Source organism: Antechinus flavipes, chromosome 4, assembly GCF_016432865.1.
Source record: "Antechinus flavipes isolate AdamAnt ecotype Samford, QLD, Australia chromosome 4, AdamAnt_v2, whole genome shotgun sequence".
NCBI lineage: Eukaryota > Metazoa > Chordata > Mammalia > Dasyuromorphia > Dasyuridae > Antechinus > Antechinus flavipes.
In genome coordinates, this window is record NC_067401.1 from 386,602,470 (window position 1) to 386,620,479 (window position 18,010).

Sequence of the window (18,010 nt, forward strand, 5' to 3'; positions counted from 1 at the left end):
TTAAGGTAGGAGAAAGATGAGATAATCTTGGAGGCCTCTTTCAATTCCCAGATTCTATAGTTTTTAGCATATTTAATCATACAACCTCTGATGTAAGAACCATGGATGTCATCTAACAAATGAAAACTATTCTCTGAATTTCCTGTAAGGCTTCTGTTTGGAGATGCAGACTTTATTTCAAGGGTAGTATTTTGAAGTTTGGAGCTATCATTGTTCACAAACACATTTCTTTCTTGAAGTTCAAAAGCACCTTTCATCAAAAGAACTCAAAGCACTTCAAAATGCAAATTAAATAAGTAGAAGCCAGGGACCATTAGCCTCATCATCCATATCTGGAACATGTAGCATCCACATAACAGAAGTTGGCTCTGGCTCACTGAGATATATCATTTCAATCTTAATAAGAATGATAAGAATTGGAACAGGGTAAAACATTTAAATGGAAACTTTAGGCTAATGAAGTCCAGAGGTTAGGTGATTTCCTCAAGACCAAGCAGTAAGTCAGTTGTTCATTCATCTCTGATCAGAACCATGAGTCCTCGGTGCCTTGTCCATGCTCAAAAAGCTATTTGCTTTCTTTCTTTCTTTTTTTTTTAAGGGTATGTGTGGGAGGAAAAAACAGATGGAGGTATTCTCCTGAGAAAGAAAACACTCTTCTAAAACCTGATTTTTTTTTTTTTTTTTTAACAAACCATTCCTGCTTAACTCAAAGTGTATCATCTCTGAAGAACATTTTTTCCAAAGTTAGGTTCAATTGTTTCACTAATGCATTCTGGTGAAACTTCCTGGGTTAAGGTCATTTGGGGTTACTTGGAAAAATTTTGCTTATTCCAACAAAGTCTCCTATCTAAAAATTTCCATAACCAAATGTAGGAAATACAAAAAGAAAAGAAAGAGAACAAGGCCTGGGACAGAATGAAAGATAATAAGAATCCAATGATGGTTTTCATGTCACTGTCTTATCCATTATCTTAATCCAAAAGACCTTTTAAAATACATCTTCTTCTAGGACAAGGGAAATGTGATTCAGTTATTTTCAAATATTAGAATAGAAGCAGGCAAAGAATGCAGGTCTATCACCTGTTCTTGAGAATGGGAAAAAGCAGAATTGTGGAGTAAGAATTGTTTGGAGGAGGAGAGGCTTAAAGTACAGAATCCAACCAATAAGGCAATTTGTAATCTAACAAGATGACTGGTCTGCACTGCTCAAGCCTTTGTGCAAGACAATAAATGGCAAATGGAATTGGAGCTAAGCCTACAAAGCAAAATGCAATTAACAAGAGGCTCACAATACTGTTAACTGAAGAAAATCTATCTAAGTCATAAATGGCTGATGAGCCATAAAGAGAGAATGAAATTCCATAGATGGCTGACTGCCATTCTTTTGTGTCACTTTTAACACCCTTTGTGATGTACCTGGCCACCAACTTCACACTCCTTTTGGAAGGAATGGGTAAAGCAAGTATTATGAAGGACCTACTATGTGTTGGGCACTGTGCTAAGCAAGTATTGGGGATAGAAGATGGAGAAACTTTGAAAACAATTTCTGGAGTTTGTTGAAAAACTGAAAGTTGAAAACAAACATATAAAAACATGAAATATACAAGATAAATTAGAGCTAACCAACATAAGGAAGGCAACAGGTTAAGGGAAATCAGGAAATAGTTCTTGCAGAAGATGAAATTTTAACTAGGGCTTAAAAGAGTTCAGGGAAACCAGGAGGTAGAAATAAGGATGGAGAAAATTCTAGACTTAGGAAGATAGGCAGTGAAAATACAGAGCTGGAATATGGAGTTTGTAGCTCAGAGAATAGCAAGGAAGTAGAGGTACCTGGAGCAGAGAAGGGGTGTATAAGAAGGAAGATGAGAAAGGCAAGAAAAGGCATTGCAATGAATATCCTCACAAAAGGAACCAAGGATTTTATATTTGATCCTGGAGATGATAGAAAGCCAGTGGAGTTAACTGAGTTAAGGAAGGGAGAGAGAGAAGGTAAAATTTCAGATCACTTTGATAGATGAGCTGAGGATGGTGTGAATCAAGGAGAAATGTAAGTCAGGCAAATCTATCTATTAGTAGGTTATTGAAATAGTCCAGGATTGAGAAGAGGCCTGTATCAGGTGGTGGCAGTATCACAGGAGAAAAAGGGATGTATACAAGAGACATTGTGAAGGTAAAAATGAGAGATCTTGGGAACATTTTGGATATGATAAGTAAGAAAGACGAATTATTTGAGGATGACAACTCAGTTATTAAGCTTGGGGAACTGGGAAGCCAATGATGCTTTCAACAGTAATAGAGAAGTCAGGAAAAGGGGAAAGTTTGGAGGAAATATAATGAATCCAATTTTGGATATGTTGAGTTTAAAATCAAACATTGCATGACAACACCAAGAACTTTTCTTTTGCTCTAGAAATGGCAAAACCACAAAAATCACTTCTGATTTGAGAATTAACCTATCATTTAATAGACCCAATCAATTTGGTTTTCTACCATATTCCTAATGTTTCTAAGAAGACAGGAACACAGTATAAAAATGCTTTTTTTCAATGAAATGTTTTGAAAAAAATTACTAGGTGACCAGATTTATGAATCAGTATAAATTACATTCCTTATCAACTATAGTCTATATTTAAATTTTACAAGTTGCTCTAATCTATGAAATCCATATGGAAAGAAATATCCCAGTAGATACAGCTGGACTTAGAATCAAAAAGTCCTGGGTTTGAGTCTGACTTCAAATGTTTACTAGTTGTATGATCCTGAGCACATCATTTACATTTTCTGAGCCCCAAATTTCTCATCTTTAAGTGGAGATAATTAAATCTACCTTACAAGGGGTTTTCCATATTAAATAAAATAGTACATATAAAGAGTTTTTTAAATCTTAAAGTATTAAATAAATGATAGATCTACTTCTAAGAGAAAACTACACATTTTGGGGAGTGAGAATAAAGAAGCAATGGATAGTTGCTAAAGCCCAATATTAATCCTATTTTTTTGCTGAGATTATTAAGTACATCATCAATATTATTAAAATCTATCTCCAGAACTCTGCCTCCTAGCTCAGTATCATAGGAAATGGTTCAGAATTGGATTAAGAGCAATTAAGCTTCTTTCTAGGTTGAAGGCAGGTATTTTGGGAAAGACATATAAATTTCTCAGATAACAATACATTGTCATTTCAGAGAACGAAATGTCATTAGAGTGACCTAAAGGAGTAATTGTGAAATTGTCAACTCACAACTGAGAGAACTTTATTTACTAGACAGGATCTAGTCTGGTCTAGTTTCTTCAGGAAATAAATGCCTTGTGCTCAAAATCCACTTCTGAAATGGACTGTATCACTATGACAATGGAGACTGAAGTGAGGAACATAGAGGAAGCTCCATTTCAGGAGAGGGCCAAGGACAGCCATCTCTTCTGCTCCCATCCCGTTGCACTTGTATGAATTTCTCCAGCTAGCTCTCACTCCTTTCTCCACCATAGCAATTTTCAGTTCCTTTTAGTGAGGATCAAGTTCTGTCTTTTGTCTATTTTTGGCTCAACGATTAATAGAGTATCTAGCACATAGCAGGTGCTTAATTAAATATTTATTGCCAAAATCTCCCTATAGAAAATCAAGTCAAAATTAAGCCAATAAGTATTTATTGAGTAGGTTCAAGGTCTGGTTTTAAGAGCTAAAGGGGATCCAAAGAAATAGAAGGTGGCTTTCCTGTCTTCAAGGAACTTCCAGTTATGTACTAACAGTCTATTTCAGCAGGAAAGTCAAGTGTTCAGAAGTGAAAATCTATTCCATCCTCTTTTTATGTGTCCCCTCCCTCCTCTAAGAAAGTTATCCTCACATTCAGGAGAAAGAAAGCTGACAAAGCAAAAAATAAATCAAAACTAACAAAGTAAATGTCCTTCAGACTTATGATTTTGAATGACAACCCAAACAATTACAATGAATGATGACAATTAACAGCTTTCTGACAGGTACCCTTCTAGAGATCTATAAATCTTAAGTGTAAAACTTCATAGAATCATTCGTTTATCTAGCCAATATCCTGGAGTTTCAGTCTGCCCAAAAGAGAGGTCTTTGGAAGGGTGAAGAAGGAAGAAAACAGATAGTGAGGCACTAGAGAGCCACTCCTGATCTTTCTTCTCAAAGGATAATGAGCCAAAACAGAACAGAGATTTCAGATAAAATGACATGAAGGAAAGGGTCAAAAAGAATACATAACAGCAGCAGCAGTACCTTTCCACATATATACAAAACTAAATTTTAGAAATTGTTTCTTGCCTCAAATAGCATGACCAAAACTCATCAAAGTTTTCCCAGGTGTGAACAAATGCTACATAACCATCTCAACAGCCAACTTCACCCTACCCTCATCCAAACTGTCCACAACTAAGTAAGCAGAGAGAATTGGAGAGATGTTCAGTTACTGGAATAATCAGAGGGGGCATGTGGGCTAATATTGAATGGCAGAGGGATTGATTGATCATTTTTACCATGTTCCCTTTCCTGTTTAGTTTGTTATCAGTATTTACAGAACAACTTCAATTATCTTAGAATCAGTATGTCCAACCCTTTCTCTCTTCCCTTCCATTAACAAGTCACATAAAATTCTAGTCCTCTTCCTGCTCTACTTGTCATAAAAGAAAGTTATCATAGATAACCATACACCAAAAGAGCCCTGTCTAGTACAACACTTTTGAAATATTACTGACCTGGTTCTAAATGAAACATTTTCTTTGAGCTCAGAATGTTTTATTTAATAGTGTCATTCAAAAATGTTATTTTCCTTTATAAAATGTCCATTATTTGGAAGAATTTTGGAAATCTAAGCTAGTGCTGAAAGCATCATATCCATAGTTAAAATTCTGTCTTAAGTTATCAAGTTACTCAAGTGTCTTTTAAAAATGTCTTTATTTTTTCCTTTAGTCAGCAGGATGTACCTTCAAGCAGACATACTAGCAAAGTCAAGTGAAGAAGTATTTATTAAGTAACCACTATATGCCTGATATATGATAACTATGATAAAGCACTGGGGATAAAAAAGAAAGGCAAGGGACTCATGGGGTTTCCAAGTCTGATGGGGGAGACAACATATAAACAATTACAACAAAGAAAGACACAGGATAAATTGAAGGTAGTCTCGGAGGGAAGGCGCTAGCATGAAGAGGATTTAAGAAAGGCTTCCAGGACAAAGTGAGATTTTAGTTGAGACCTAAAGTAAGCCAGGGAAGCCAGAAGCAAAGATGAGAAGGGAGAACAGGATGGAGGGGAGAGTCAGTGAAAATGCACAGTCAGGAGATGGGAGTCTTGTGTGAAGAATACAAGGTACATGGAGGCGAGGAGAGGGCCAGGTTATAGGGGGCTATTAAAACCCAACAGAGGATTTTATAGGTGATCCTGGGTGTGATAGAGATCCACTGGAGGAGGTATGTGTGTACATACATGTGTGCATGCACACTTATGTGACAATGTTGAGATAGTCACATTAGAACTTTAGGAAGGTCAATTTGACAACTTAGTGGAAGACGGACTGAAGTGGGGAGAGATGCAGCAGGGAGACTAATCCGAATATTACTGCAATAATTCAGGATTAATGGGGGTCAGTACCAAGATGGTGGCACCCTCAGAGCTGAGAAGGGGGCACATGGAGCAGTCTTCAAAGATCCAAATAACAGGGCTTGGCAAGACATGAGGCATGAAAGGTGAGAGAGACAAGTTCAGGCTGTAAAACACTGTAAAATATTTTTAAATTATTTTCTTCTGTAAAAATACATTTAAGTTGGGGACATTTATATAAATATTCATGAACCAAAAATGAACATTCCTCTTGGCAATTAAGAACACAAACAGAAAGAGTTTATATATGATAACATTTCCACTAAATAGTTTGTTCTTAGAATGGTTTACAGAGCCCATAGTTAGAATGAAGTACCAGTATGACCCATATATAGAAAATCAGAACATGCTGGGGTATTTTAAGAAACTTACTATCCAAGGCAGAGTGAGTCTATGGAGCGAGGAATGCCCTTTCTGGGCCAAAGTGGAGTCAAGAAGCCCATAAGATTGTTCGCCTCCCTCCCTTCTCCCCTGGCTAGATTGCAGCTGCCCCCACAATAAGCTGTTCTGCTGCATCTCTCAGCCTCCCTCTCCTCCCCAGGCCCCAATGCTCATCGTCCTTCACTGTGGTCCCTTCCTAAATCCCAAGCAGACTGGTTCCAACATAAGGGAAATCTCTGTTGTCCCCAAGAAGCTGCTTATGGGAGGACAGAAGAGTCATTGCTTACTAAATCTATTCTTACTCTGCACGTCATGAGAAGTCTGATCATTTTAACAAATGTCTCCAAATTTTCCCAGTAGTCCTGTTTTTGGAGAAAGCCTGGACTCATCTCTCCCTGGAGCATACTGAATGATTTGTTTAAAACTAAAGCAAACAAGGCCATTGTTTTATGATCTTTTCCCTCTATTTGCCAGCAAGAAAAGTCTGCACTTAAAAAAATGATCATGACAGTTACCAAAAAATAACCCAAACAAACCAATTCCCTTAACAAGTCTCAGCACCTCACTTCCCCGGTTTTTTCTTAGGGAAGTTGTTTCCCTATCTCAACAGTGAAAGCTGTGGCTTGGACATACCTTACCATATTAGGCAACCAAGCTGAGGCAAATACAAAACAGACCCTGAATTTACCTAAAAGAAAGAGTGCAAGCAAAGATGTTTTCTCAAGTGAGAGGGTTGCTAGGAAATAATTAGGTGTGCTTTAAGGGGAAAGAGGCACTTATAGACAATGCTGCTACTGAGGAAAAGGTAGAGAATCCAGACTCAGAAGACCAGCAGCAAAAGTTCCAGGGCTTACAGACAAACAGGACAATGACTTAGGAAAACAATTTTGAAAAGCCCAGCTTTTGGACCACTGTGTGGAGCACTACTGGAGTCAGAAAACCTGGGTTTGACTCCCAGTCCCATCACTGACTCTGGGTAGGCCATTTCACTGCATGCACCTAAATTTTTCCATCTGTAGAATGAAAGATTAGGATTAGATGGGAAGGTGGGAGAGAGTAACATAGGTAAGATGAGAAAAGACTGAAAAATCTCGCTATCTGACCTTCCCCCTTGATCATGTGCTCAAAAGGATCTTGGGAAAAAGCAGAATCCTGAGGGCCTCATTATTTCTCTGGGCTCTCTAAGCAGGTCAGTTAAGAACTCAGTGAAAAATAATGCAGACTCCTAACATGGAAAAGAAAGACCCGCTGCTCTGCCTCCTCCATATACCATTTCATAAGCAAGACTGTGTAGGAAAGGTGAAAGGGCACTGGACTGAGGAAGAGGTGGGAGACCCAGGGCTGAGGGCCAGCCCTGGGGCTAGAAACCATGGCCAAGGCTCCTTGACCTCTCTGCTAAGGATTACAGATCTGCAGCTAGAAGGGGTTCCAGAAGTCATCTAGTACAACCTTTTCATCTTAGGTAAAGGAAATTAAATAACTTATCCTACATCATGCTGACAGTCCTCTGACTCTAGAATCTTATTACTGTACCATGCTACTTAGCTAGTTTTCCAATATGTTAAATGGGAATGATGGTATGTGTTTCTCTTGTCTCATAGGACTACTGCACAGCAAATGTTCTATAAATTCTAAAAGGTCTATATAAACATGGGTTATTATTAAAACATTTATGAAATCAAAAATCAAGGTCAATGGAATCCCAAATACTTTCATGTACATGATAAGATGAAGAATCAGGTACTCTACTTTTATAAAGTTATCTAAATATTCCCAACAAATGAGAGAGAGGTGATAAGACTAGTATAGAGAATGAATACACAGTTTTGGATGTGGTCAATGTGGGAATTAATTTTGTTTGACTATACTTGTAACAAGGATTTCTTTTTTTTTCTGGGTGGGAACAAAGAACTTTGCTTGGGAGGTAGGGAAGATGGTATTGCAAAAAATATATATATATATATATTGACTGGGTTACTTATGGGAAAACAAAAATGATCACCAGTTATTCAGCTAATAGAAAAAGAAACATGGGGAAGGAAGATATTAGCAAGTTTGGTACATGTTAATACAGTTAACATACTCCTTTTATGTAGCTCCAATTATATAACTGTCTTTATATACTCTTCTGTTTTATATAGATTTACTCTTTTTTTTTCTTCTTGTGAATAACCCCTTGTAACAACAACAACAAAAAGTAATTAGTGCTTACTGAAATACAAGAAAGGTATGAAGTCTGAGATGATGGCAGAAAAGGCTACTTAACTGTTCATGGAAGAGAACTTGCCATTCGGGCTCTCTAGGAGGCATAGACAACTCGGGAAGGGTGACAGAGATAAGGCTTCCAAAGGAAGTACCTTCTTGATTAAAATGGCAGTAAGCCTTGTTCTAAGCTGAAACAGAACTAAAGATAAATTAGGAATGGCAAGAGGAACAAAGAAGAGAAACCACTTAAAAAACATTTGCAGCTACTGTTTAATCAATAGAATTCCTCTGACGCAGCAGGAGCACAGTCTCACTACCCTCCTGGACTTCAAAAGCAGTCTGGACATGGTCTGTGGAGCAGAAGGCAGCAGGGGCTGAACAATGATCAGGGACATGAAGCTCCTTCATATCCTCGTGTCTCTTTTGGACAGGATTAACAGATCTTGTGGATCCTGTTTCCACACAACATGTCAAGGTCAAAAGTTACAAAGGGTTGTTTAGCTGATGTAGAAAGATGGGAGGAGGGGAGTATTTGGGGGAAGGTGCTAATTATAAACAGAGAAGAAAAAGTCTCATTTAGAGTCAAATTCAAGGGCTAAAGAAGAGTTGGCAGAAGGGAAGCAATAGGGAAAATTCATGAACATATTTATCTTTTATCCTTATGATTTAGTCAGTTTTATGAAATTACTCTGCCTGGGAAGTAAAATAAGAGGACTGAAAAATTAGCAGGAAATAGGTAGGTCTACTGAATCTAAGTTGCCAGTTTAATCTGACATCTGATTTGTAGACTTCTGAGTAAGAAGAGTCTTAGAGGAAAATTAGTTCAATATCCTATACTATGTAGAGGAAGGAATGTCCCTGTTGGTGATTTTGTCTGTACAAAAATATTTTAGTGATCAATTCAGTTCAATTTATATTACTTTCCCCCTCCAAAACTACTTATTAGAAACACATTTTATTTTTGATTTTTTCTTTCATCCAGTTTGAATTTTAAATATTTTTTTTGTATTCATCTCTTCTGAAATGCATTTTTTTTCTAAAGGGTCTTTTCCAGATCAACTTATAGCTTAAGCACAGGATTCATTTGAATTAAAAAAGGACCGATGCCCTAGGTAACAATGAAAAGATAAATTCCTTGCCAACATCTTCATTTTATATAATTTGTTAATTTGGAAATGTTAGCAGCCCAGCAATAAGCCAAAGGGATACATTTGTTCCCTCTGAAGGGCTCTTTTGAGCCTTTGTAGCTGATCTGTTATGGGCAGGATGTTGATTTTTAAGACTATGCCTAGATCCAAGACTGCAATGATTTGTCTAAAAGCAACAGGAATTCCAAAAATACGAAATAAGCATCCCAACTAATACATGAAGATAATGAGTTTTTAACATATATAATTTCCAACCTCCCTCAAAAAGCATAAGAAAATACTCATATCCAATGGATCTCAATCCAGAAGACTTTCCCATTTACCAAATACACCTGGTAATTTGACTTTCAAGAAGAGTATTCTTAGGGAGAAAATATCTATAGCCAATTGCTGATAATTTTTAAAGGCAACTAAGTAACACAGTGAATAAAGTACTGGACCTAGAGTAAGGAAGATGAGATCAAATTCAGCATGTATGATCTAGGGTAAGCCACTTAACTTCTGTCTGCTTCAGTTTCTTTTCCTATACAATGTATCTGCTAGGGTTATTGCAAGGAACAAATGACATAATATTAGTAAAGTGCTTATCAAAGTGTCTGGCACAGAGTAAGTTCTATATAAACAATAGCTATTCTTCTGATGATGATGATGGTGATGATGATTTAAAAAATCAACTATTATTAGGGATTAGGATAGGTGTGAATTCTAGTTTAGAATCTGTGTCCTTAAAGACTTACATGAACCGATACTGAGTGACGTGAGCACAACCAGAAGGACGCTGCACACAGTAATAGCAAGATTATATAATGATCAACAGTGATGGACTTTGCTCTTCTAAGCAATGTGGTGATTCAAGACAATTCCAATAGATATCTGCATCAAGAGAGAGAACTATGGAGAATAAATGTAGATCAAAGCATAAAAAAAAAAAAAAAGAATCTCTGTCCTTATATCTAGATAAAAAGGGAAAGATAGCAGAGTAGAAAGGACTGGAAATCTGGAGACTTGAGTAACAATTTACAAGAGCACTTTAAACTTTGCAGAGTACTTAATAGACATCATGTCATTTGGTCCTTACAACAAACCTATGATATAGGTGCTATTACTTTTCCCATGTTGCACATAAAGTAGTTAAGGCCCAGAGTCATAGGCACCTGGTATAATACTCAAAACCTGTCTTCCTGACTCCACCTCCACTGTTCTATCCCCTTCCCTGCGCTGTTGCCTTCTATTTTTGGCTCTGCTACAGAAGAACTGCATTAGTGAGGGAAGCTACTTGAGTTCTGGGCTTGGTTTCCCCAATTATAAAGAGGGAAAGGTTGGACAGGTGATCTCACTCTAACCATCTGTAAGCTAGAAAAAAGTCTGCTATTTCTTACAGCAAATCCTTTAAACTAAAAAGTTTTATCCCCACCAAGTTCCCAAAGGTACAAAGGTACATTCACCAATATCATTTCTCTTAAGCACTTGTGCCCTCTAGTGAGAAATTCAAATACACAATCTACAGTGGTTCTAGGAATGGTATGACCAAAAGAGTAAATGGGGAGGAACAAGCACAAACGTTTCTAAAATAATAATAATAAAAAAAGGTCAGAGGGGTATTTAAAAAATCCAAACAGTTACCTACTGAAACTGTTTTAAAGACCATATCTACACTAGATATTAGGACAATAGACAATACAAAAAGTATCCAAATTTCATTAGCATTGACAAAGAAACCATTAAAAACACCAGCAAAGTTTTATCCCTATATTTTCATGCATTATTGAGATTAGGATCTTCTTCCTAATAGTTTAAATTTAGTTTCTATTTTACCAAATTTGACACAGAAAGAGTTTTGACCAATGGAAACTATCTTGTGATGTATGTATTGTTAATGTGATCAATAAAACTATAAAAAACAGTTTTCATCACTGAGTTAATACTTCCTAGAACAAATGGATTCTTCTTTAGTAAGTAGTCCAAGGGTTTTCAAATGGGGAAAAATTTAAAGGAAAATCATGTACTTTCTCTGAATTTGAACAAAACCCAGCTCTCAATTGCAATATATTATAATATTTACAGTAAGTAAAACCTAGCTGTAGTCCTGCCTATTCCTAGTTAAGATAACTGATTAATAACAACAAGCATTAACACTGTCATCCACGGAGGGACTCTGGTGAAGGGGCAGAAGTGAAAAATTATAACATCAAATAAACATTAAACAGAACTGATGATCAGTAGAATGGTATATTCTACTAAGATATAAATTAGTTTATACTTTAGACACAGATAAAAGAAATGGGCCTGAATTATGAATTAGAAATACAGGTAAGTTATAAAGAAGGCTTCTGATGTTACAGACAGAAATTAATGCAAATGTTCTCTCAAGAGCTTCTGGAAGTAACCCCTCTTCCGTACACAGGATGGTGGTGTAGAGCCTAACCCTGCCTGGCTGCAAAGGACTAAGGTTTTGAATGCAGAAAGGGAGTCGGGGAGGGAGAAACATTTATATAATACCTACTACGTGATACAGGCTCAGCATTCTTCCCATTTCAACATCCAGTGGCTTTAATAAAAATGAGCAATCTCAATAGCCAGCACAGGGCAGGCCAAGAAAAGAGAATTACATTCACCTCAACAGCAGTTATAGTTTCATTGAATTAAAAAAAGATCAGAGGGGAAAGAACAATGCCCATTTTGATCAGCCAAAGGAACACTTCCATCCAAGTCCGGCACTCTATATGCCAAGTTTTTCTTCCTGACAGAATAGAGCTGGGGAGCTGCCACTTTGATGGATGGACATGCACTAAGGGAGAGGGAGCAGTTTTAAAATGCTGCCAGCCACTTTTCTTGGAGAACTGTAGTAATTTAGATTGGTCTGTGATCAGGCATGCAGGCTGGTACAGAGTGCTCTGACACCTACCAATACTGGGAAGGATAATAGAAGTAGGAGAACCAATAATTAATGTTTTCACTAGAACACACTGGGCTCAAATAGAAGGGTGAATCTATAGTGACTTAAAAAAAATTTAAAGAATTTTTTTTCTCTTGGCTGACATGACAACTGTTTCCCCTTTGGCATCATATATAGGAATTAATTTTCTGAGCCCTGGGCCTTGTTTATTTTCACATATCATAAAACTGACACCTAAAGATTAACAATTGAAAGAATATTCTAATCAATTTGAACTTCCCTCAAAAGACATATGGATTAAATACTTGGGATTCATCGGTAGGTGCTCCAGGGAACTGGGTAACTGGATTCTTTTTCAGGTTGTCAAGTAACTCTCATTCCAGGCCATGAAGACACTTGTCTTCATCAACTAAATATACTCTTTAGTTTTGAATAAATGGACTTAAAGTGAAACTTCTCAAGGCATTGCTTTGCCAGTTTTTCTCAATATTGCCTAAGTAGAATTCCAGATCAGGACATCTTAGAACACATATAATATATTATCTTGTAATGCCAAGAAGTAAAAAAATAAAAAATAAAAAATAAATTGAATGCCACTGAAAAAAAAATCTGTTTCATGACACCAAAGCCTTCATTGACTGAATTAAACTGAATTCATTCTCAATTTTTTTTACAGATTTAGCATCCTTGGGAGTTCGGTGCCATTCAGTTCTGTCATTCTTCAAAATTTTCCAATTGTTCTCCCACATTCCTTCCCCTACCCCCAAGTCCTTTACCTAAAGTGGTTTTCATTGATACATCACAGCTCCAAAGGGTTATTGGAAACTTTACAGTGCTTGCTTCCATAGTCCTATTTCTTGAGTACAGAATATTACTGCCACCTCAGTTGTGAAGGTGGCACTGGAGGTAGCTTTTTGGAAATTTCAGCTAAAATATTGCAATAAAAATGATAGGACATTTGCTCCACTTGCTGCTTCATTTGCTCCTGTTGACTCAGTTGTTGATTTTTTGTGTGGGATTCTAAAGTATTTCTGAGACTATGATTTGGTTGTGAAAATAAACAACAAAGATGGATAACAACAAATCTCCATTATATACATAAAAAAGAATTTGTGTGACAGTCTTCAAATCTTTTAGCCAGCATACAAATCCTTTTTTCCCAAAGAATGTAAGAACAATACAGTTAATTCTCCATTATCCTCCAGAAATTTTTATCCTTTGTGGTTGATGAAGAATGAGCTCGGGTTTTCCCTATCCTCCAACCAGCTAGGGGATCTCCAGACCTCTAACTATATTGTCAGAAGGGTTTGTTTCTTGGGTGTCTGATTGTATTCTAAAATTATGTATGACGAGCTCCAGACTTATCTGATGCCTTACATTATCCATGTTTCTTCCTCCTCTCTATTAGTACAGACAAAAAGGAATTGACCATATTATTTTCTTCCAAAGAGTTTAAAGAATTTCCCACAATCTTAACTCTGAGAAAGAGAGAAGCCAGGTCTTATCAGACTGCTGTTGAAGAACATAAAACTAATTCAAGGTCATAGCTTTGGAGATCTTCCTAAAAACACAGAATAACTAATAAATAATGTCTCTTAGTGGAATGATTATTTCCAACCCCCCACGGATGGTTAGCTGGAACCTAGACATTTTCATTGGCTAACTAAGCTGCATTAGATCTGTTGCTCCCTCCACTAAAATTTCATGCATGTGAGGAAGGCTGACCTTAGAGGAACAAATCTCCTTAGCCTGTCACTTACCCACAACTCTTTCATGTCTTCTGTGACTTCTGCATCATCTCCCTGGAAAGGAAGAGAGAAGACAGAGAGGGAGGTCACCGTCACCACACTCTCGGTAGCCACAAAGTGAGCTCCCATCACTTACACAATCCCGTGTTTCAAGTAAGAAGTCGCTTGATGAACATTAAAATGACTGCCAAGTGATGCTTTGATGCTGCTACTTCCCTTCAACAGGCATCATGGGTTGGAAATTACGGAATATTAACTGCAGGTGAACACTTTAATAATTTTGTATAAGAGATAGTCTTATCAATCAAAAATTATCTGCTGAAAATGAAAAGCAATTTTCCTCTCTTTTCACTTTTTATCATCTTTAGAAAGAATAAGAGCTAGATGAGTATTATCACTTATAAAGAACTTTCTCACAATAGCCTTGTGAATTAGGTAGAGCAAATAAAATTATCCTCATTTTTACAAATGAGGACACTGAGGCTCAAAAGCTTCATGATTTTCATAGTTTCAGAGGTAGTGATTGCCAGAGCTCAGGTTTTTTGACTCCCTAGTCAAATTCTCTCTCCCCTGTACCACAGTTCCAAAGCAAATAAAATTTTCTACTAAGAGAATGACTTATAATGGATGAGTATTTTATACTGTCACGAATGGTCATATTTTGTGCTGAATCTTCAGCTGCATGGGGCTTCTTAAATTTTCTCCATTCCTTAAACTTTTCACCTAAGAGATTTTACATGACCCCAAGGCATATAAATGTTAGAATCCTAGTGATAACTCAATGGAGTTGATAGAAACAATGCTTAAGTTAACACCTTTGAGAGTTCACACATTAGCTCACACATTAGTTCACATGTTTGGGAGATTTCAGGGTTCAGTATGAGATATCCAAATTCACACCTCCCATAATTCCACTCTCAGAAGAGGAGTCAACCTTTGAGTTTACACCTCTAAAAGAGCATAAAAACAGCTGAGCTCAGTCAGGAGAGTTCAGTTGAAAAGATTGAGAGGGGAGCATCAGTTGGAGATCGAGAAGCCACGAGTCGGAGTTGAGCTAGAGGCAGAAGCTGGAAGAGCTAAAAGACAAGCTACAAGAGCTCTTGGAACCAAAGAGGGAGATAGGCTTCTAAGAAAGCTAACCAGGCCCAAGGAAAGAGATAAGACTTGGAAGGAGAAAATAAACGTTTGGATTTTACCAGCTGGCTGCATTTGGAGTGATTATTACAATGAACTAAAACTAAGGCTGCCTCCAGAAAACCTCCCCAAGAAACCTGCTTCCACAGAGAACCATCATATATATTTTAGAAAAGAGAATACCACATATAAGTATATAAAATATATATACAAACCAAATATTTATTGATAATATATCATCATTTTATGACCCTCACATTCAGTTATGTGAAGTTTTGAGCTACGCCACAGGACCAAGACAGGAAAGTGTTTAAACATGGTCTATTTTATCTATTTTCAAAATGACTTGCAATCATCCATGCTTTTAATTTTTTTTCCCTTGGTTATCTATACATCATAGCAGTACTGGAGTGTAAAGGGTTCTAAAGAGTATGAATTTAACTTCCAACTCTACCACAATCTGTGTGATGTTGGGAAAATATTTCACTTCTCAGAGATCTTAGGATTCTTCATCTGTAAACTGAGGGGGTTGGACCAGATGATCTCTAAATTTTCTTCCAGTTCTAACAGTCTATGATTCTATGAATGTCTGAATTTACTATATTCCATTTGAGTTCACACTTTTGTGTTGCTTTCCTTTTTCCCATCCTTATGGAGTATTTCCTTATATTTAGATTTAGTATAATACAATATTTATAAATGTGGTTTGCTGAGTGTGTATAGTTCAAGGGATAAAGAAGGGAAAAAGCACTTAAATATGTTTTAAATTATCCCATTTTAAAAGTAGTATTTCATTTGATCCTCACAATAACAAGTTATTATTATTTATGAGGATTCCCATTTTACAGATGAGGAAACTGAGGTAAACAGTGGTTAAGCATATAAGTAGCTAAGGCCATATTTAAGATCAGGTATTTCAGACTCCAGGCCCAAAGCTCTATCCTTGGCACTGTGTCACTTAGCTGTCTGGTCTAGTGGAAGAAGCACTAGTCTAGAAGTTAGAAGATCTAGGTGTAAGAAGCAGCTCCAATATTTATTACTTATATGACTTAAACCCTTCTGAGTTTGGGTTTCTTTACCTAAAATAGAAGTAGTAACATGTATACTACCTTTTCTTTTTGTATTGTTATGAAGGAAGCACTTTATAGAGCACAAAGTGATATATAAAAGCCAGAAGTTATTATTTCATGGTATTGTTGTAAGGAAAGCACTTTGAAAATCTTAAAATACAATATGAAGCTGAGTTACTATTACTTTAAAATATCCAAAGGGGAAGAAGGCTATGGACAGCTAATATCACGTGAGTCTGACACCTCCTGTGGCACTAACTCCTGAATTCCCAGTATGACCATCTACAATTTTATAGTCTCAGAGGCACAATATTCTGCCCTTCTTCATGGATATTGTTCTATGTGCCAGTCAAAGTGTGGCACCAAATTGAAGCCAATCACAGAACACAATACCATCTCAGTTATAGATACCATTTAATCTGTAGAGAACAAGGAAAACAGCTTACATGAGGTTCCCAAAGAACCATATCCACTTACATCCTTTGTCCAGAAGTTGATGCCCGTCCCTCTTCGCCTTTCCTTGGGCCGGCGCCTCTCCCGGATGGATGTCTTATTGGAGGACTGGTCGTCCAAATCTGGATCTTCACTCTCTGACCACCAAAAACAAAAGGGAGTGTAAGCCTCCAGAACATGCAGCCACAAATTCTGGAGAAGGTTCACTTTATTTTTAAAGGCCTACATACCATTTTTATCCATGTCCTTAGCAGTGCTTGTGGCAGTTTCTGAACTCTCAGAGTCCAGGCCTGAGGACCTACTTGTCCGGAGGAGATGGGATCCAATGGAAAGGGAGGATCTTGACCCAGAAGGAGAAACTGGTGTTGTAGGTTTATCTTGCTGGGTTAGGCCCCTCAGGCGTCCATAAGAAGACTACAAATAACACATAGGATTGGATTTAGAAATCAGTTTTCAACATATAAGAGTAAACCCTACTAGAATTTCCACAAATGAGCTTTTCTAAGGCTTGCTACCAAGGAAAGATTATGTAGACTGAAAATCAGCCTGTTAACTATCCTTAAGAAGTACAATCTCAGAATTCACATGTTTTGTATCAAAGCCGTGTTGAAAGCAGTCCAAGAATATTTTTTCCTGAGCAGAGTAAGGGACAACTAAATTATATCCACCTTATTAGAAAAGGTTCCTTTGGTGAAAGAAGGAACTTGATAAGGAAAATAGTATTTTGAATTGGGAAAATTAGGAGACCTAATACTTAGAAAAATAAAAGATCAATAAATATATGAAGACAGATGCATGAGAACTAAAGTCCAGAACCCAATAGTTACAATTGAGTATTCTATCAATTTGCAAGAGTTAAGTTTCTATAATCTTTTCTCAACGCTCCTTTTTCTTTACCATTTTATTTCTTATCCTCATAAATAAGGCAAAGAATATAGTTTTGTGTTTGTTTCATTTGATAAAATCTTTGCCATAGGAAGATCCAGCTAGAAAGAGAGGAAAAAAAGTCCACTGCTACTGTATGGGAAACATTTCACAAAGGAAGAATGCTTTTAAACAAAGTGCTAAAAAGAACTGGCCAGGTCCAGTCACTCAAAGCTGGAGAAAGAAGTGGAAAAGTTATTTGCAATCCTAATCTTCTATCCTTTTCACTTTAGTAGGAAAGCAGTAATCCATGAAGAATGTCTATACTAAGTGACTTTTTGGGAACATTGGAGCAAAGGCTGCTCTTTAAACTCCTGGATTTGCTAATTTTATTATTGTGTGAGGGGCATCTCTCATTTGGAATGCTGGACATTTGTGCAAGAAGCATGAATAATACAAAGAGAAGAAATTTGTTTATAATTGCTAAATTACCT

General features: G+C 36.9%; 1 protein-coding gene across 8 annotated transcripts in view; it reads right to left on the reverse strand.

Moving 5' to 3' along the window:
• Nucleotides 1-18,010, reverse strand: part of PPP1R12B (protein phosphatase 1 regulatory subunit 12B) — a 243,147-nt gene that overhangs the window by 68,203 nt on the left and 156,934 nt on the right. For 7 of the 8 annotated variants that reach the window (XM_051998636.1, XM_051998633.1, XM_051998634.1 and 4 more), the window contains 3 exons: nucleotides 16,883-17,066; nucleotides 16,677-16,789; nucleotides 14,008-14,049 (listed from right to left, as the gene is read on the reverse strand). In XM_051998636.1, the coding sequence (XP_051854596.1) occupies nucleotides 14,008-14,049; nucleotides 16,677-16,789; nucleotides 16,883-17,066 (339 nt within the window). The remainder of the gene's footprint in view (nucleotides 1-14,007; nucleotides 14,050-16,676; nucleotides 16,790-16,882; nucleotides 17,067-18,010) is intronic. The other variant, XM_051998632.1, reaches the window with a different exon arrangement.